The 20,945-nt window shown below is 44.4% G+C and overlaps 1 protein-coding gene across 8 annotated transcripts in view; it reads right to left on the bottom strand.

Moving 5' to 3' along the window:
* Window positions 1-20,945, bottom strand: part of SRRM3 (serine/arginine repetitive matrix 3) — a 455,592-nt gene that overhangs the window by 106,009 nt on the left and 328,638 nt on the right. For all 8 annotated transcript variants that reach the window (XM_068268670.1, XM_068268671.1, XM_068268672.1 and 5 more), the window contains one exon: window positions 6,261-6,395. In XM_068268670.1, the coding sequence (XP_068124771.1) occupies window positions 6,261-6,395 (135 nt within the window). The remainder of the gene's footprint in view (window positions 1-6,260; window positions 6,396-20,945) is intronic.

Raw genomic sequence — 20,945 nt, 5'->3', positions numbered from 1 at the left:
ATTTATAATAATATGCACGGTCCAACATACACTGGAAGGTAGCGGGTGGGGAGTCTGGATAGCAGGTTGACTATTCCAACAATCATCTTCCTACTCACCAGTTTATGTTGGACTGCCCATGTTATTATAAGGCTACAGGTGTTGCACAAGTCCCCATTACAACCCAGCCATAAAGCAACACATACTGTGCAAGTTAAAAAGTGCGCTCTATATTCATAGCAGGAATAATTGCTATGTAATGTGTGTTTTCGCAAGTTTTCTAGAAATGAACTGTAGAAAATGCTATAGGATACCACGATTACAACACAGTGATGTGACCATGCCTATACAATTGTATGTGCTCACATGCAAGAACACAGCACAATGTAACCCACAAAGTGTAAACACAGTGTGACGATATGTACAGTATATGAATGCACCCTTTACATAGGTATACCGGGCCCAGTGATTTATCAACATTGCTCTGCCATTTCTAAAGCTGCTGTATACCCAATTTTCTACACCATGATTACTATGCACTGGACATGAATGTGCCTTCTTCCTCCTAGGGTCATTCACTGTTGAGTGCTGGTGTCAGTTTCTTGCTTGTATTGAGAAATACTGTCCTGAACTATATCTCTTGCAGCCACTATTTATGGAAAAATAGCACTGGGGTCAGCAAGTGCTATTCAGTAGGGATGACAGTGCTTAGGAGGCCTCAAGGAGAAGCATGTGATCAGTTTGATCAGCTGATAGATTTGTATGGTTCTGTTTTGCTGGTCATGATCATGTGTTAAACCAGGAAGTTATCACAGCAAATCAGAACCTTACAAATCCATCAGCTGATTAAACTGATCACATGCTTCTCCTTGAGTTCTCCTAGGCATTACCATCCCTACTAGTCAGCAGTAGCCTACGTTTTTTTTCCTTCTTCTTTGTAATAAAAACATGTTATATAATGCTATACAATATAATGTGTACATTGTATAAAGTAAAAAATACCTAAACGGATCTAGTAAAAAATACCTAAACGGATGTCCATTTCAGTTACAATTGCAAGGCAGACTTATCAGAAAGTCCAGAGATATTTGTAGGGTGATACAATAATTGGAAAATATTAACTTCTTTTAAAAATGTTTTAAAGTTTGTGCCTACCCTTTCCACCTCTCTATTGGTCCTTTAAAGGACAGATATCAAAACTTTTACCACGCACTTTAATAAACCTGTAAAGGTTGCCATACACTGGTCGATTTTTATCAGATCGACCAACAGATAGATCCCTCTCTGATCGAATCTGATCAGAGAGGGATCGTATGGCTGCCCTTTACTGCAAACAGATTGTGAACCGATTTCAGCCTGAAACCGATCACAATCTGTGGTGGTGCTGCCGCCTGCATACATTACCTGATCCGGCCGCGGCGAGTCCCCCGGTCTCCGTTGTCTCTTCTCCGCTCCGGGCTCAAGGGCTGCAGCTTCACTGAACTTCCTGTTCGGGGGAAGTTTAAACAGTAGAGGGCGACAGGAAGAAGTGAAGCCTGCTGTACTCGGAGCCCAGTGCGGAGAAGAAGCAGCGGGGACACACGCCGGCGGAGCAGGTAATGTATTGCCTCTGTATTGCGTCGTTGGGCACTCAAACGCCACTATCGATGCACTACCGACCCGCCGGCGATCGAGCGAAATCTTCCGCATGGACAGATCGACGGGAACGATCAATTACGGATGGAAATCGATCGTTCGGTCAGCGTTCGGACAACGATTTCACAGTCAATTCGATCACAGTGATCTAATCGGCTGTATATCGGCAAGAAAATCGTTAGGTGTATGGGCCCCTTAAGAGTATGTGCTACATTGCTAATACAGTACATTATGTTAGAAAAAAAATTGTCGATTTACACCTCTTTGATTACTAAAGGAAGGTCTGTCCGATGTCAGCATCAGAACAATCCACTGCTGTGGGGGACCCTGATTTGTTCTATACTGAGGAACTGTCTTCTCACTGTTAGCGGTGATATTTAGGAAAGACTGGCAAGCTTCCCTTTGTTTGCTCTATACAGCCTGTGTTATAGCTGTTTCAGAAGCATTGTTCTGGCATTTAATCATCATTGTTCCTTCAGCAAGCTTCAAGCTGAGGGGCTTCCGGTGGCTGGTCAGCAGATGAGGGACGAGAGATTTAGGATGCTTCTATCTCTGCCTTGGGATAAGTTATTGATAAAGATTACTCTGGCGCCTGTTGTTCTATCGGTAACCTTTTGTCTTGGGACAGCTGGGTCAGCTTTGTAAATCACATCCTGGAGCAAATGATCAGCTCTGAATTTAGTCTTGAATTATTAAACAGTACAGAAATCAGGATCAGGGACATTGGATGCAGTTGTTTACCATTTCCCTCTCCTGTGCTGCTACTGGCCCATAAATTATATCCAGCAATGGGATGACAGTACCCAATCACATAAGGTGGAGTAACCTCTTGGTGGTCCAGAACCAAAGTTTGCAAGGAACCAAAAAGCCTCCTTACTTAAAAAGCTTTGCTAACTATACATTTCCCTTCTTAAAACTTTATGCAAGCAAGAAAGATATTCCATAATGCATCACTTCTGAATATGAAAATCTTTTAGTCCTCTGTACCCTATAACACTCACTGTCCAAGTCCCACTCCATATTTAACCAAGCCTTGCACTGATGACCAACAAGTCTATAACAGATGTATGCATGTTGGATTAGTATGGTTTTGTAGAATTAATAGACTATAGGCACACTTACACATCTTATCAAATTATTTTCACTTCAGGTTCCCTTTTAAGACATGCTTGTATTTCTCACCTTGACCCTGATGCATTAAGAGTATTGTGTGACTTATTTATGACTTATTTTTCCTTTTCTCACTAAAGAAGTACAAAAAATTAGAAGAAATATGTTATATCAAACTTAAATGAATTAAGAACAACATATTTGAGCTTTCGTTGCGTTCTTCCTGACCTGAGTTCTGCAAGTTCAAGTTTTTTATGAAAAAAAGAAACTATTCATTTTACTGTACTCCATATTTGTCTCTATTCTATATTTCAGATTTTACAAAGTTTATAATTTCCAAAGGAGTGTGATGGAAATGGAACTGAGAACAAAGGTCGCCTACAACAACTTAATGCTTTTTTTTTTTATTATGTTTTAATCACATTCTTTAATGAGAACAATTGGTTGATATAAACAGAGATAAAGAACTGAAATTAAAGTGGAGCAATTGGCTATAGCCAAATCAAGTTGATAATTTATCATTGAGCACAAAATAAAATCTGTCTGGCTGTTCTGAGACACAGCACCTCAACTGCTTCATCAATTTTCAAAGTAAATATGTAACTGTCTGATCTCTCTTCTATTTTTTTCTCTCTTTCATAGAAGCAAAATTGTAGTCCAAGCTAGGTGTTTTGGGGGTGATTTATTACAAGTGAAGTACAAGCTGACCCATGTTCAATTAAGGCATCCAATTGCTGGGTAGATGAAAATAGGAACTTTAATAAGGGTAACTGAATGTTTGAAGAACATTTGTTCCCTATTAGTGAATCACTCCCTTTGTGTAACTAAACATTATTACTGATATAATTATGAGGACCTTATGGCATCCATTGCAGGGAGAGCTTAAAATGAATCTGACCTTGCAGTAATAAAACGGAAACTAATGATAAGGTTGTGTTTGAGCAGCCTAATGTAGCTATCACTGGTGTCATTTTCTAAAGACAACCTTCTTCTCAAAGGCAGTTTTACCTCATAAACAAGGGAGTTGGAAGGCTTTGAGGATTGTAGCCCTCCCTTCCTCATGTGACCTGATTCTGGCTGCTAGATTACTGGCTGAAATGATGGATGGATGTCACAGAAAAAGAAGTCACCAGTTGCAGTATCATGAATAAAAAAGGGGATCCACACACAGACTTCTTAAGGAACAATTACGTTTATTGTCCCAATGCACACATATACACTTATGATTCGTCCAATCCCACGATCGTTTCGGAGCCAGATAGGTCTCCTTTGTCAGGGCACAAACAGACAAAGCATATACAATAAAGCGTATATGCTTTGTCTGTTTGTGTCTTGACAAAGGGGCCCTATCTTTGGGATAGGGTTTTCTTGATCAGTTGCAGCATCATGATATGGCTTTCGTTACTACATAGCAAATAGCACATGCAGTTGTCATAGTTATGCAACTAATACACTTCGATCATAAAAGCAGATCTTAGTTGTAATAAATAAATAATTTTAGTCACAGATTTAAACCTGTTAACCTTAAAGGGATACTGTAGGGGGGTCGGGGGAAAAGAGTTGAACTTTCCCGGGGCTTCTAATGGTCCCCCGCAGACATCCTGTGCCCGCGCAGCCACTCGCCGATGCTCCGGCCCCGCCTCCGGTTCACTTCTAGAATTTCAGACTTTAAAGTCTGAAAACCACTGCGCCTGCGTTGCCGTGTCCTCGATCTCACTGATGTCACCAGGAGCGTACTGTATGGCCCAGTATGGTCTGTGTCAGCGCAGTACACTCCTGGTGACATCAGCGGGATCGAGGACACGGCAACGCAGGCGCAGTGGTTTTCCGACTTTAAAGTCTGAAATTCTAGAAGTAAACCGGAGGCAGGGCCAGAGCATCGGTGAGTGGCTGCGTGCGTACAGGATGTCTGCAGGGGACCATTAGAAGCCCCGGGTAAGTTCAACTCCCGACCCCCCTACAGTATTCCTTTAATGTCTCACTTCCATTTGCCATCTCCTGTCTAGTAAAGATAGAGAGCCTTTTAATGGAGGTCCCTCCCCCCGCGTTTTCTGTATATGTGAAAAGAGTAACAGTACAGTGCTGTCGTGTGTCTTGCATGGTAAGCTGGAGTGGTGCGGCATTAATGGGATTTATCTTTTACTTGAAATTACATTGCACATCTTCCGCAGAACTTTACACAGTATATTGTTTTGTCACTACCATAGTTATATGTTCGTCATAGTCAAGGCCATTTTTTGGGAGAAGCCAATTAACTTAAAGAGAACCCGAGGTGGATCTTCGGGGGGCAGATTGGACACAGAGCCAAGTTCTCTGCCTAATGACATGGCTCTGTGCCCCCCCAACCACCGCTCTCTGCCGCGCTATAGCCCCCCGAGTTTAGCGACAAGATGTGTCTCTAACTCGGAGGTAAACAGAGTGGAGAGGAATTCCCTGTTTAAAACGCTTGTCAGGGGCGTTCCTACAGGGTTTCCTGAGCTGCCATTGAGCATCTCTCTCCCCCTGGCTACGCCTCCTGCCACTCCCCCGCCTCCCTGCATACTATGAGAGACAAAACAGTCTCTCAGTGCAGCGTCATAACCCTGGGGTCACGCAAGTGAAAGTGGGCCATTGCCGCCCACAGGAGTGGCGGTTTTTGCGGCTATCTGATCCGCTCATCCCTGCGGATCAGGTAGCCTACTTTTTTTTATTTTTTTGAGCCCACCTCGGGCTCCCTTTAAAGATGAGCTTTACAGCGTATAACTTAATGAATAAAATTTCTTATTTTTTTACAGTATTCGTTGACAAATTATTTAGTCAATATTTGCTTATAGTAAAAAAATCTTACCTCACCCTGAATTAGATTTTTAATTTAATCAGAGATGCGAACATCTTTACTACTGGCAAGATGAATCACTGCTGGATGTTTTTTCCCTCCTATGTATAGTGAGAAGTAACATCAGTTGATCTCCTGGTGCAGAAGAAGGCTGCGTGGCATCATAGTGTAGACTAAATATCACCTTGGGGGGGGGGGGGGGGGGTCTTATTATATACCAATCACAGAAAAAAATATTTCTTTGGCTGAAACCAGGACAATTAAGGTAAAAATGAGAATCCTGAATAATTGGTTATGTATTATGTTCTGCTACAGAGTCGTTACAATTCTTTTTTAACTGTATGTTTTTAGGATGTGGGAAGAAAACTAAATGCCCTGAGTGTTTGGAGAAACCTCACACAAACAGAGAGAACAAACAAACTCCAGGCAGATCATATCCTGGTACCAGATTTGCACCAGGAACTCCGGGCTGCAAGGGGAGATTGCTATCTATTATGGCACTGAATGTACCACCCCAGCTTCAGTAGACTTCTAAAAATGGAGACTGACTTTTATGTATGTTTTTATTGTAAGGGCAAGCTGCCTTTAATTACTGAGTACTGTTGTAAATCACCTGTTGGATTTTGATATTCTGGTTCTGGTTCTGGTTGAACTTGATGGACGTATGTTTTTTTTCAATCCAAATAACTATGCAACTATATATTGAAAGCAGGGTCTTTACCTGTAGTCCCCGTGGCTGCAGCCATCATGGTACCATTCACTGTGACAGTCACATTCCAGGGTATAGCCTTCTCCATACACTGAATATTCTCCAGTATTTTCATTTCCGGGAACCACATAATGGTTTTCAATTATTCTGAAAAAAGTTCACTTAATTAGATTTCTAAATACGTATTTTAAATGGATATATAAGATGCAAGGAGGTTTCCCCCAACAGATACAAACCACTGTAACATCCTGGTAGAGATTGTAACCCTTTCCCACTCTATTTATAACTAAAAAAAGTAATCAATAGAAAATGAATGTGTCAGCACCTGTGGACATGTGAATGTTGGGATCACGAGAAAGCGCAGGGGCCCTTAGATCAGTCCATGTCTGACCGCTACCGACCTCCACAGGACGGCTCATCAATGGATGAAAGGTAGGCAGCAAGTTGTGTAATAGAGGTGAGAGTCAACCTGTGTTGTGATTCTTTATTGTAGATGCAGATAAAAGACATTGGATACATGACAGTCTTAGGTTAGGGTGCACAGGCAGGTGTGTTGAGGAAGGGAGGGAGGGTTGTGGTACTGAACAGCTGACAGCTGTTTCGCATACAAAAATTGCAGTGTCTGGATGGAGCTGACCCAGGTTCTACAAGATTCTTGCTATACATGGACATAACCCGAGTATCCATAAGGTTTTAAAGGGAACCTAAACTGAAAAGGATATGGATTTTCCTTTTAAAATAATACCAGTTGCCTGACTCTCCTGCTGATCCTGTGTCTCTAATACTTTTAGCCACAGCCCCTCAACAGGCATGCGGATCAGGTGCTCTGCCAGAAGTCAGACTGGATTAGCTGCATGCTTGTTTCTGATGTGTGATTCAGCCACTACTGCAGCCAAAGAGGTCAACAGGACTGCCAGGCAACTGGTATTGTTTAAAAGGAAACATCCATATCCCTCTCAGTTAAGGTTCCCTTTAAGTCCAAATGGTGAATGGTTCCTTTAAAATAGTTTCAACCTAAAACCCACTGATTTTTACTGCAGAAACCCTGTTGAGGCGATCGCCACTAGGAGACTGTTAAACGGCGATGAGATCTAAGGCTGCGCTGTACTGGGGACAGCCGTGTCACTCGGCTGTCCGCTCTGGAGGCACATCAGGCTGTCATAGGCTGATGCATATGACAGTCAATCTCAGTAATTGGCTGGTGGGGGTAGGGAGGGAGGGCTGGGGAGAAAAAAAAAGTAGCGAAATTTATTATAAAAAAAACACAAATAAATAATAAAAAACACAACAACCCAGCAGCAACCAGAGCCCACCAACAGAAAGGTCTGTTGGTGGGCAGAAAAGGGGGGGGAGAAATCACTGTGCTGAGTTGTACGGCCCTGCAGCAAGCCCTTAAAGAGAACCAGAGACGAAGCACCCTCATGTATTTTATTACATTTATCAGTGGGAACATGACAGTCAGGGCCGGATTTGTACTTACCAGTGCCCTAGGCCTGCTGTCACCAAGCGCCCCCCCCCCACCAAAAAACATTCTGACCAACTATCTGACTAGCGATCACTGGTTTGAATGGGCTCATTTCAGTTGTGCTGCTGTGCCCCTCATTGAACAAAGAATCAGTGGATGCTCTGTCCTCTCACGATGGAAATTTGCGCTCCTGCCCGAATGTGCACAGCAGCCGATAGTGTTCTGGGCATGCATACTTGAGAAATTACGGTGATGTATGATCGGTACTTGTCAAGAATGCATAACACTATACTGGCCTCGGTTGCTGTGCACATCTGGGCAGGAGCAGGAAATTACAGGGAGCGCAAGTGGCCAGAGCATGCGCTGCTTCTTTATCCCTTGTGCGACTGGCTGCAGTCAGAGCCACAAACAGGTGACAGGGAGCGTGAGTGGCCAGAGCATGCGCTGCTTCTTTGTCCTCTGTGCGACTGGCTGCAGTCGGAGCCACAAACAGGTGGCAGGGCAGAGCAATGGAGAGAAGCCCATCCAAAACAGAGAACAGGTAAGTAGCAAACATCCTGTCAAGACCCACGTTGGATGTTCTGTTGTAATTACAGTGGACCTGAACTCAGAACTTCCTTTCTGCTCTAAAAGATACGCAACAACATAACCTTTACATAAAAACATTTTTGTTACAGCTGATACAAATCCTGCAATAAATAGACAGTGTGTCTAATTCCTACTTTCATGGAAGCAAATATATTAACATCTTGTGCTTTAAAATAAGCTTATATGCTGTGGCAGTCAGGTGACACAGGGAAGATATCAAATTTGTGATTAGACACAGATGTGGAAGAATTCGAAAGGCTCTCTAAATACATACAAGGTGCATTTCTCTGTTTTCCTTCTGTCCTGTGCAGGAGTTCAGCTCTACTTTAAAGCATCTGAATGACATTTATTTATATTTGCTGAAAAAATCTACGTATCTCTTTTGAATGCTGAATGTACATATGGCGGTGTGCTCTAACATATTGACAGTATACGAGGACAAAGTCTGAAGAAGGCTTATTAGCAGAAAGATTACTCTTTTTCTTTTAAGCCAATAAATGGTATCATCCTGATTCAAAACTCTCTGCTTTTGCTGATGGCTAAGATGGTACAATGCTTTACTTCTACAGGAAAGCAGAAGGATGCCAAACCATACACATTAGCATAGAGGTAGTAACAGCTCAGGTGACAGTGACAGTTTAGCAATGAAAGGGAAGCATACAGCATTTTTATTCCAGGCTGCAGCAGTTCTCATAGATGGTCGGAGCTGACGGACAGAAAATGAGTCAGGAAAGAGTTAACTTAACCACTTCCCGACCGCCGTATATACAATTGGCGGCCGGGAAGTGGACGCCGCAAGGACCGCCGTATTGACAATTGGCGGCGGTCCTTGTATGGGCATGGGCGGAGCGATCGCGTCATCCGTGACGCGATCCTCCGCCTCCGCTTGGCGCCGCTCACCCGCCGCAACATCCCGCCGGCCATACGGAAGCGCCGGCGGGATGTTAACCCAACGATCGCCGCATACAAAGTGTATAATACACTTTGTAATGTTTACAAAGTGTATTTTACAGGCTGCCTCCTGCCCTAGTGGTCCCAATGTCCGAGGGACCACCAGGGCAGGCTGCAGCCACCCTAGTCTGCACCAAGCACACTGATTTCCCCCCCCCCTGCCCCAGATCGCCCACAGCACCCATCAGACCCCCCCCCCCTGCCCACCCCCCAGACCCCTGTTTGCACCCAATCACCCCCCTAATCACCCATCAATCACTCCCTGTCACTATCTGTCAACGCTATTTTTTTTTTATCCCCCCCCCCTGCCCCCGCTCCCTCCTGATCACCCCCCCACCCCTCAGATTCTCCCCAGACCCCCCCCCCCCCCCCATGTACTGTATGCATCTATCCCCCCTGATCACCTGTCAATCACCTGTCCATCTCCTGTCAATCACCCGTCAATCACCCGTCAATCACCCCCTGTCACTGCCACCCATCAATCAGCCCCTAACCTGCCCCTTGCGGGCAATCTGATCACCCCCCCACACCAATAGATCGCCCGCAGATCCGACATCAGATCACCTCCCAAATCCATTGTTTACATATATTCTCTCCTCTAAACACCCACTAATTACCCATCAATCACCCATCAATCACCCCCTATCACCACCTGTCACTTTTACCTATCAGATCAGACCCTAATCTGCCCCTTGCGGGCACCCAATCACCCGCCCACACGCTCAGATTGCCCTCTGACCCCCCCTTATCAATTCACCAGTGCATTAATTACATCTGTTCTTCCCTGTAATAACCCACTGATCACCTGTCAATCACCTGCCAATCACCTATCACCCATCAATCACCCCGTCACCCCCTGTCACTGCCACCCATCAATCAGCCCCTAACCTGCCCCTTGCGGGCAATCTGATCACCCACCCACACCATTAGATTGCCCGCAAACCCGCCGTCAGATTACCTCCCAAATGTATTGTTTACATCTGTTATCTTCTCTAAACACCCACTAATTACCCATCAATCACCCATCAATCACCCCCTATCACCAACCGTCACTGTTACCTATCAGATTGCCCTCAGACCCCCCCTTATAAATTCGCCAGTGCATTAATTACATCTGGCCTTCCCTGTAATAACCCACTGATCACCTGTCAATCACCTGCCAATCACCTATCACCCATCAATCACCCCCTGTCACTGCCACCCAACAATCAGCCCCTAACCTGCCCCTTGCGGGCAAACTGATCACCCACCCACACCAATAGATCGCCCGCAGATCACCACCCAAGCGCAGTGTTTCCATCTATTCTCTCCTCTAAACACCCACTAATTACCCATCAATCACCGATCAATCACCCCCTATCACCACCTGTCACTGTTACCCATCAGATCAGACCCTAATCTGCCCCTTGCGGGCACCCAATCGCCCGCCTACACGCTCAGATTGCCCTCAGACCCCCCCTTATCAATTCGCCAGTGCAATATTTACATCTGTTCTCCCCTGTAATAACCCACTGATTACCTGTCAATCACCTATCAATCACCCATCAATCACCCCCTGTCACTGCCACCCATCAATCACCCCCTGTCACTGCTGCCCATCAATCACCCGCTGTCACTGCCACCCATCAATCAGCCCCTAACCTGCCCCTTGCGGGCAATCTGATCACCCACCCACACCAATAGATCGCCCGCAGATCCGACGTCCGATCACCTCCCAAGTGCAGTGTTTACATCTGTTCTCTACCCTAAACACCCACTAATTACCCATCAATCACCCCCTGTCACTGCTACCTATCAGATTAGACCCCTATCTGCCCCTAGGGCACTCAATCACCCGCCCACACCCTCAGAATGCCCTCAGACCCCAGCCCTGATCACCTCGCCAGTGCATTGCTTGTATCTATTCCCCCCTCTAATCACACCTTGAGACACCCATCAATCACCTCCTGTCACCCCCTAGCACACCTACCCATCAGATCAGGCCCCAATTTGCCCCGTGTGGGCTCCTGATCACTCGGCCAAACCCTCAGATCCCCCTCAGACCCCCTTCCGATCACCTCCCCAGTGCATTGATTGCATCTATTTTCCCCTCTAACCACCCCCTGAGACACCCATCAATCACCTCCTGTCACCCCCCTAGCACTCCTATCCATCAGATCAGGCCCAATACAACCTGTCATCTAAAAGGCCACCCTGCTTATGACCGATTCCACAAAATTCGCCCCCTCATAGACCACCTGTCATCAAAATTTGCAGATGCTTATACCCCTGAACAGTCATTTTGAGACATTTGGTTTCCAGACTACTCACGGTTTTGGGCCTGTAAAATGCCAGGGCGGTATAGGAACCCCACAAGTGACCCCATTTTAGAAAAAAAGACACCCCAAGGTATTCTGTTAGGTGTATGACGAGTTCATAGAAGATTTTATTTTTTGTCAAAAGTTAGCAGAAATTGATTTTTATTGTTTTTTTTTCACAAAGTGTCATTTTTCACTAACTTGTGACAAAAAATAAAATCTTCTATGAACTCGCCATACACCTAACGGAATACCTTGGGGTGTCTTCTTTCTAAAATGGGGTCACTTGTGGGGTTCCTATACTGCCCTTGCATTTTAGGGGCCCTAAACCGCGAGGAGTAGTCTAGAAAACAAATGCCTCAAAATGACCTGTGAATAGGACGTTGGGCCCCTTAGCGCACCTAGGCTGCAAAAAAGTGTCACACATGTGGTACCCCCGTACTCAGGAAAAGTAGTATAATGTGTTTTGGGGTGTATTTTTACACATACCCATGCTGGGTGGGAGAAATTTCTATGTAAATGGACAATTGTGTGTAAAAAAATCAAACAATTGTCATTTACAGAGATATTTCTCCCACTTAGCATAGGTATGTGTAAAAATACACCCCAAAACGCATTATACTACTTCTCCTGAGTACGGCGGTACCACGTGTGGCACTTTTTTTACACCCTAAGTACGCTAAGGGGCCCAAAGTCCAATGAGTACCTTTAGGATTTCGCAGGTCATTTCGCGACATTTGGTTTCAAGACTACTCCTCACGGTTTAGGGCCCCTAAAATGCCAGGGCAGTATAGGAACCCCACAAATGACCCCATTCTAGAAAGAAGACACCCAAAGGTATTCCGTACGGAGTATGGTGAGTTCATAGAAGATTTTATTTTTTGTCACAAGTTAGCGGAAAATGACACTTTGTGAAAAAAACAATTAAAATCAATTTCCGCTAACTTGTGACAAAAAAATAAAAACTTCTATGAACTCACCATACTCCTAACGGAATACCTTGGGGTGTCTTCTTTCTAAAATGGGGTCATTAGTGGGGTTCCTATACTGCCCTGGCATTTTAGGGGCCCTAAACCGTGAGGAGGTGTCTTCTTTCTAAAATGGGGTCATTTGTGGGGTTCCTATACTGCCCTGGCATTTTAGGGGCCCTAAACCGTGAGGAGTAGTCTTGAAACGAAATTTCTCAAAATGACCTGTGAAATCCTAAAGGTACTCATTGGACTTTGGGCCCTTTAGTGCAGTTAGGGTGCAAAAAAGTGCCACACATGTGGTATCGCCGTACTCAGGAGAAGTAGTATAATGTGTTTTGTGGTGTATTTTTACACATACCCATGCTGAGTGGGAGAAAGATCTCTGTAAATGGACAATTGTGTGTAAAAAAAATAACAAATTGTCATTTACAGAGATATTTCTGCCACCCAGCATGGGTATGTGTAAAAATACACCCCAAAACACATTATACTACTTCTCCTGAGTACGGCAATACCACATGTGTGGCACTTTTTTGCAGCCTAACTGCGCTAAGGGGTCCAAAGTCCAATGAGCACCTTTAGGCTTTACAATTTAGCACCCCCCAAAATGTCAGGACAGTAAACACACCCCACAAATGACCCCATTTTGGAAAGTAGACCCTTCAAGGTATTCAGAGAGGGGCATGGTGAGTCCGTGGCAGATTTCATTTTTTTTTTTGTCGCAAGTTAGAAGAAATGGAAACTTTTTTTTTTCTCACAAAGTGTCATTTTCCGCTTACTTGTGACAAAAAATAATATCTTCTATGAACTCACTATGCCTCTCAGTGAATACTTTGGGATGTCTTCTTTCCAAAATGGGGTAATTTGGGGGGTATTTATACTATCCTGGAATTCTAGCCCCTCATGAAACATGACAGGGGGTCAGAAAAGTCATAGATGCTTGAAAATGAGAAAATTCACTTTTTGCACCATAGTTTGTAAACGCTATAACTTTTACCCAAACCAATAAATATACACTGAATGGGTTTTTTTTTATCAAAAACATGTTTGTCCACATTTTTCGCGCTGCATGTATACAGAAATTTTACTTTATTTGAAAAATGTCAGCACAGAAAGTTAAAAAAATCATTTTTTTGCCAAAATTCATGTCTTTTTTGATGAATATAATAAAAAGTAAAAATCGCAGGAGCAATCAAATAGCACCAAAAGAAAGCTTTATTAGTGACAAGAAAAGGAGCCAAAATTCATTTAGGTGGTAGGTTGTATGAGTGAGCAATAAACCGTGAAAGCTGCAGTGGTCTGAATGGAAAAAAAGTGGCCGGTCCTTAAGGGGTAGAAAGCCCTAGGTCCTCAAGTGGTTAAGCAGAGACGAGATCACTGGCTAGGAAGAAAAAAAAGCAATAAATTACGGCTAGATAAGAAAGTGTAATTTACAACTGCTGGGGTCAGTGTCACAGCTGTAAAAAAGAAGGCAAAGAAACTAGCAGAAATGTTTCTGAATGCCTGCATTAGAACTCAGCGGAACTTAGTTTTATCTGCTTTGTAATGTAAATCCCTGGTATTTCTCACATCCACTTGTACTGTATGTTGTCGATCATAATTGGATCATCAGGTGACAGTTATGATTGATCCTGATTGTTATAACACATCAGCAAGTGAGAGGTGCAGGGATTGGGGAACTCTGGAATTCAGCTATTAGTGCAGAGCAGGGCGCTGGATAGCTGCGCTGCGGGAACAGAGGAGATGATTTACTTTGACATATGACCTCTTCTCTCTCCAAGTCATGCCGCCCTTCTGATCTTATCTGATTTTATCGCCCTAGGCCATGGCCTTTGTGGCCTTTGCAGAAATCCGGGCCTGATGACAGTAAATACCTACCCTGCTTTTAGTTTTATTCTTCTCAGTCTAATCTATCTGTTATCAGCTGTGATAACAATCCACCGACTGATTCAGTCTAAGTTTGACCTGGAATCATTATAGCTGAGTCACTCTTCTGTGGAGTCTTTTCAAGCCCAAGCCTGCCCCCTCCTGGCTCAGATTTCCTACTCAGAGCTGTTGACATGGGAGAGGCTGCTGCTGCCGAGAAAGAATCTCTGAAACAGACAAGTGTATCTGTGTGCACTGTGCAGCCAGTCATTATCTACTGTATGCAGTTTCATTTCTATGAGAGACACTTCCTACAGGCAGCCACACAGCATACCAGAATAATAAAGTTCAAAGCACACAGATGAAAGCCTGCTGCAGCCCTGCTTGTCTATAGTCTTATAGAGGCTAGACAGCACATCCAGAACAGCTTATAACCTGGCAGCCATATTGGATATTTCCTGGAGCAATAATAGATAAAAAAAACACTCAAAAAAGCACACCAGAGTGGCGAAATTATCAGGTAGAGCATTTATACTTTACAAGCTATCGACCGATAAGTTTATTTTGTGTGAATCGTTCATCTCTGGTTCCCTTTAAAGCTGCAGTGGCCTAAATTGTAAAAAATAGCCTGGTCACTAGGGGGTGTAAGCCTATGGTGCTGAAGAGGTTAAATGTGATCATGTTGGCATCACCACACAGAAATAACTTGTCTATGTAAGAACCTTGTGACTTCTCCAATTTGCATGGTCAAAAGCCTTTTGTTGCATCCATGGTGTGAGCCCAACAAAGTATACCATATGCAGTATATGATATTATACATGACATTAAGAGTTCTGAAAAAAAACATGGCATTTTCCCTGGGATAAAGCAAACCAGTAGCTTACCTGTTAATATAAATACATATTCTTATTCTGTGTGTCACCAGTTTTAGAAAAATGTGATCACTTGATATGGTAGTACATTGATCAAAGCAAAACATTTTTCACTTTCTTGGCCGGTATTATAGGTTGGTGTCTAAAGTTGAGGGGAACCAACATGCTTACTGGGTGCCTCTGTATTTGAAACCCACCACTATGGCTGGGAGCTGGTGCTACTACAACTTTAGCTGTACTTTTTTCCACCCTTGAAACTGAACATTTTCAGCACCTTGGAAAGCTTCTACTACTATATTGCTAATAATATTCATGTGTCCAGTGAGGCAGGTTACCACAACCTTACTGACCGATAATGAATGAAACCTACCAGGTATGTGCTATCAGGATAACAGAGCAGGTGCTAATGACAGTATTCTATCTGCTGCATTAGAACTCCAATATCTTGCACAAGAAAGTAATTGGAGTCTGCTGAAGCTAAATTCAGATGGAAAAAACATAGTGCGTACATATCTAAAATGTTTTCCAACATTAGCCTAATTCATCATTGCATAATTTTTAGAGCAATTCGCTCACATTGCATTGACTCTAAATGGTTTCTGTGCAAAATCCATCAAACTACTCATCTTAACACGCCCTTAAGGAGAATGTTGTATTGCACAGATTTGTGCTGCTGACTGTTGGAGTAGAAATAAAAAATATGTTTACAAAATGTGCTACAGAAAGGAGTGTACCACACATAGCTGTGTAGTTATCTAAGGTGAACAGCCTAGGCTATTACCTACCATATTTAAAAGAAGGAAAAAGTAACTAGTGCACAAAATGTCTGGAACAAACTAACACCATTATTCACCTAGTAATGGTAGTTGTGGATGTCCTTCAATGTAAGGAAAGCATCCAAGCCTCTTTTAAATAAAGATATTGAAGGTACAATAACTATGCCGTGTGGTAAGAAATGCTACATTTTAACAATACTTACGTATTAGGCCATCGACCAAGCAGCCCCTTAAAGAGCAGCTCAATCATCATTAGGCCTCTTGCACACTACATGCGATTCCAATTTGCGATTTTACCTGCGATTCTGATTTTAAATCGTTACTGCACGCTGCATTTTTTCTGTGTTTTTCTTTTGGTAGCATCCAAGGAAAATCGGAATCGCAAATTGGATTCGGAATCGCAAATCGGATTTGCAGTGTGCAGGGGGCCTAAATCATCTGCTCTGTTCCATTCATGACATTTTAAAGACATTGAAACTCTGGCTTCAACTGAGGGCCAAATTAGCATTAATGAATCCTGCTGTACATTAATTAATAATTCACTCAAATAAGCTCCCCCCACCCATAAAGTCAGATGTAGTGGCATCAGTGGTTCCATGTAACACACTGCTCAGTGGCATCAGCAGTAAGCCAGGAGCAGTGAGGAGCTGGACCTAAGCTGGAACCCAGCATTAGAAGGCAGCAGATTTACTGGCATAGAGCTGCAGGGGGGCCACTGTGGGCTCTGGAGCCCCGGAAACCCAGAAAAACATGCAGAGCGCTTTGTAATTGTGCTTCTACCTCCATCAGGAGCTATACAGAGCCCTCTTTGCCAGCTTTTCCCAAGAAAAGGACTTCATGAGGGAAGGGGTGACCCAACAGCCGGTGAGTCTGGGGCACCCTATTCCTGCTGCCCGGTGATTCTCCACTGCCTGCAGAGGGTGCTCAGAATGGCAGTACTTGCAAATGCTCCATGGTGCGGGAGGGGCATCATGTGGATCTCGCTATCATGTGGCTTACACTTTGATCCACATAGGCTCATGCCATGCCGGAGTAGATCTGGCAATGGCACCCCTAATGCCAGGCCCAAATGCACCCATGTAATATTTAAATTGTTTGGCAGAGCGGAGGGCTATTATTATTATTATTATTATTATTATTATTATTTTTTATTTATATAGCGCCAACATATTCCGCAGCGCTTTACAAAGCACAATAAGACGACAAGGGGAACATAGATACAACTAACAAATGTACAGCAGAGTTCCAAGCAGCACAAATATTGTTACAAGAACAGTAAACATTAGGAGGATGACCCTGCCCTTGCGAGCTTACAATCTAATGGGTAGTGGGGGACACAATAGGTAAGGGGGTGGAGGATGGATGAGGCAGTGATTCTTTGCCTCTCATTACATTGTGACAGACAAGTAAATAAGGGCTATAGAATGTTATAAGCTTGTCTGAAAAGGTGTGTTTTAAGAGTGCGTTTGAAGATGTCCAGGTTTGGAGCATGACGTACAGGCTGTGGAAGAGAGTTCCAGATAAGGGCTGATGCTCGTGTAAAGTCCTGGAAGCGAGCATGAGAGGAGGTGATCAACTTAGAGGCCAGGAGAATTTCTTGGGAGGAGCGCAGGTTGCGGGAGGGACAATATCTTGAGATTAGTGAGGAGATGTATGGAGGAGACAACTCGTGGAGGGCTTTGTATGTTAGAGTCAGGAGTTTGAACTGGATCCTCTGGGTAATGGGTAACCAGTGGAGAGAGTGGCACAGTGGGGCTGCATCGGAAGAGCGTGTGGAAAGGTAAATGAGGCGGGCCGCTGAATTTAGAAGGGATTGGAGAGGAGCTAGCCTGTTTTTTGGTAGGCCACAGAGCAGGGTGTTGCAGTAGTCTAGGCGGGAGATGATTAAGGCATGAACAAGCATTTTGGTGGCCTCTTGTGTGAGGAAGGGACGGATACGGAATATATTTTTGAGCTGGAAATAGCAGGTGGTGGTTAATGAGGCAATATGAGGTTTAAAGGAGAGCTCTGAGTCCAGTATAACCCCCAAGCAGCGGGCCTTAGTGGTTGAGGTTATTGGGGTGTTGTCTACCGTTATGGTTGCAATTGGTGGGGGTGTAGATAGCAATGGTGGAAAAATCACAATTTCTGTTTTAGTCATGTTGAGTTTGAGGAAGCGGGAGGACATGAATGCAGAAACGGCACGTAGACAGTCGGGGACTCTGGATAGTAGTGAGGACAGGTCAGGAGCTGAGAGATAGATTTGGGTGTCATCCGCATAGAGGTGATACTGGAAGCCAAAAGAGTTAATTAGTTGTCCCAGGCCACGGGTGTAGATTGAGAAAAGAAGTGGCCCAAGAACAGAGCCTTGAGGTACACCAACAGACAGTGGGTGTGGAGAGGACTTGGTGTTAGAGAAGGAGACAGTGTAAGAGCGTCCAGAGAGATAAGAGGAGATCCAGGAATGTGCTTGTCCCTTGATTCCTAAAGATGACAGTGTCTGCAGAAGCAGAGCATGATCAACAGTGTCAAAGGCAGAGGAAAGGTCAAGGAGTATTAGAATGGAGAACTGGCCTTTGGATTTAGCTACCAGTAGGTCATTAGCAACTTTCGTGAGGACAGTTTCAGTGGAATGGTGTGTGCGGAATCCAGATTGAAAGGGGTCAAGTAAGGAGTTGGTAGAGAGAAAGGCAGACAATTCTGAATGGATGTGACGTTCCAGTAGTTTAGAAGCAAAGGGGAGGAGCGAGACAGGACGGTAGTTGGATAGAGAAGTTGGATCAAGAGAGGGTTTTTTGATTAGTGGTGTGATGATAGCTTGTTTGAATAAGGAAGGAAAAGTGCCAGTGGAGATAGACAGGTTGAATAGAGTTGTTAGAGCGGGATTAAAGGAGGAGGAAAGCTGGGGGATTAGATGAGAGGGAATGGGGTCCAGGGCACAGGTAGTGAGATGCGCTTTGGAGATTAGTGAGGAAAGACACTGTTCAGTTAGTGTGGTGAAAGATGTTAGAGTGGGAGAGTGGTCTTGTGGAGCGGGGGGAAGGCAGTTAGTGGTGGGCAAGGATGCAGGCGGACAGAAGGAATTTATAGGTGGCGGCTGTGCTGGTAAAAATGGTTGTGTGTTGAAGCTATTACGTATTGCATCAATCTTGCTTGTAAAGTATGATGCAAAGTTGTCGGCTGACAGACATGTGGTAGGGGGAGGAGGTGGGGGACGAAGTAGGGAGTTAAAGGTGTTGAACAATTGTTTTGGGTTGTGGGACTGTGAGGAAATGAGCGAGGAGAAATAAGACTGCTTAGCAGAGGTGAGGGCATCCCTGAGCTCCTGCATAGTTTGTTTATAGTGATTGAAGTCTTCTACAGCAGTGCTTTTTCTCCAGCATCTTTCTGCCACCCTGGAGTGCCTTTTCAGCTGTTTGATTTGTTCTGTGAGCCAGGGCTGCCGGTTAGTTTGGCGGGGACGGGTGGTGGTGAGTGGAACGGCTGAATTCATGGCAGAGGAGACTACATTAAATAAGTAACTGGATGCTGCCTCAGGGTCAGTGTAGGAAGACAGGGTACTTAGAGGTTGCAAGGCCTCAGTCAGGGAATTCACATCCAGGTTGCGGTAATTCCTGCGCGTGACTGTATGGTGTAGTGTTGGAGGAGTTGACGGTAGAGAAGAATTGATTGAGAAGGTAAGAAGGTTGTGGTCTGAGAGGGGAAGCGGAGTGTTATGAAAGCTTGAAATAGAACAGAGGCGGGTAAAGACAAGGTCAAGAGTGTGGCTGTCTTTGTGGGTGGAAGTGGAGGACCATTGGGCAAGGTCAAATGAGGAGGTGAGAGAGAGCAGTTTGGTGGCAGTAGGGCAATTAGTATCGATGGGTATATTAAAATCTCCAATGATGATAGAGGGGATATCAGTGGAGAGGAACTGGAGAAGCCATGCTGAAAAGTGATCAATGAAAGTAGAGGCTGGACCGGGCGGGCGGTAGATAACAGCAATCTGAATGTGGTATGGAGAGTAGAGACGGACAGCATGAACTTCAAAGGATGAGAGTGCGGGCAGTGGTGCGAGTGGCTTAAAGGAACAGTGTTCAGAGAGGAGGATCCCCACCCCCCCTCCATGTTTGTGGCCAGGTCTAGAGGCATGACTAAATTTTAGACCACCATATGATAGAGCAGCTGGAGACACCGTGTCTGATGGAGTTATCCATGTTTCAGTGAGCCCCAGGAAGGTGAAAGTGTTGGAGATAAACATGTCATGAATAAAGGCCAGTTTATTACAAACGGAGCGGGAGTTCCATAGAGCCCCAGATATAGGGAGGGGAGAGCTGGGAAGAAGGGGGATGTCAATAAGATTGTAGGAGGGGAGGTGGTGAGGTTTGTTATTGGTGGAATGAGTTGTAGTCTGAGCAGTGTGAGGTCTAGGAGTGGGCCCTGGGTTCGGTGATATGTCCCCAGAAGCCAGGAGGAGTAGTAGGCAGAGCAGAGAGATGTGGGGGTGGGACTTGTGTGTATGCAAGTTAGGTTTAGTGAGAGCAGAGGATGGGTAGTGTGAGCACAGAAATAGGAATAGTTCGTGGCTAGAGAAAAGGGGAGACGATAGCAGAGAGGGAGCAATGTGTATGGTGTTGCTGACAGTGGGAGGATGAAGTGACATGTGGATTTTCAGGAACAGAAGGCAAAAAGAAGCGGTTGAGAAAGACATTTTAAACATTCTGAAGGGGTCTACAGGGAGATTGATAGCTGACAGCAGGAGGGTGGAGTGTGTTTAGATACAGGAATTGCAGAAACAAGCAAGCATATGGTGAAACAGATAAAAAACAGTTAAGTAGCAAACCATGTGATCAAAGTGCACAGTCTCCTGGCAGTTCCTTCTGTTCCCTTCTGGTTCAATTCTGGTCTAATTTGGGTCTTTTGCTGTGCACTTCAAATCATGCACTTAAAATT

Source organism: Hyperolius riggenbachi, chromosome 2 (genome assembly GCF_040937935.1).
Source record: "Hyperolius riggenbachi isolate aHypRig1 chromosome 2, aHypRig1.pri, whole genome shotgun sequence".
In the NCBI taxonomy this organism is placed as follows: domain Eukaryota; kingdom Metazoa; phylum Chordata; class Amphibia; order Anura; family Hyperoliidae; genus Hyperolius; species Hyperolius riggenbachi.
This window is presented reverse-complemented; position numbering and strand designations above follow the sequence as displayed.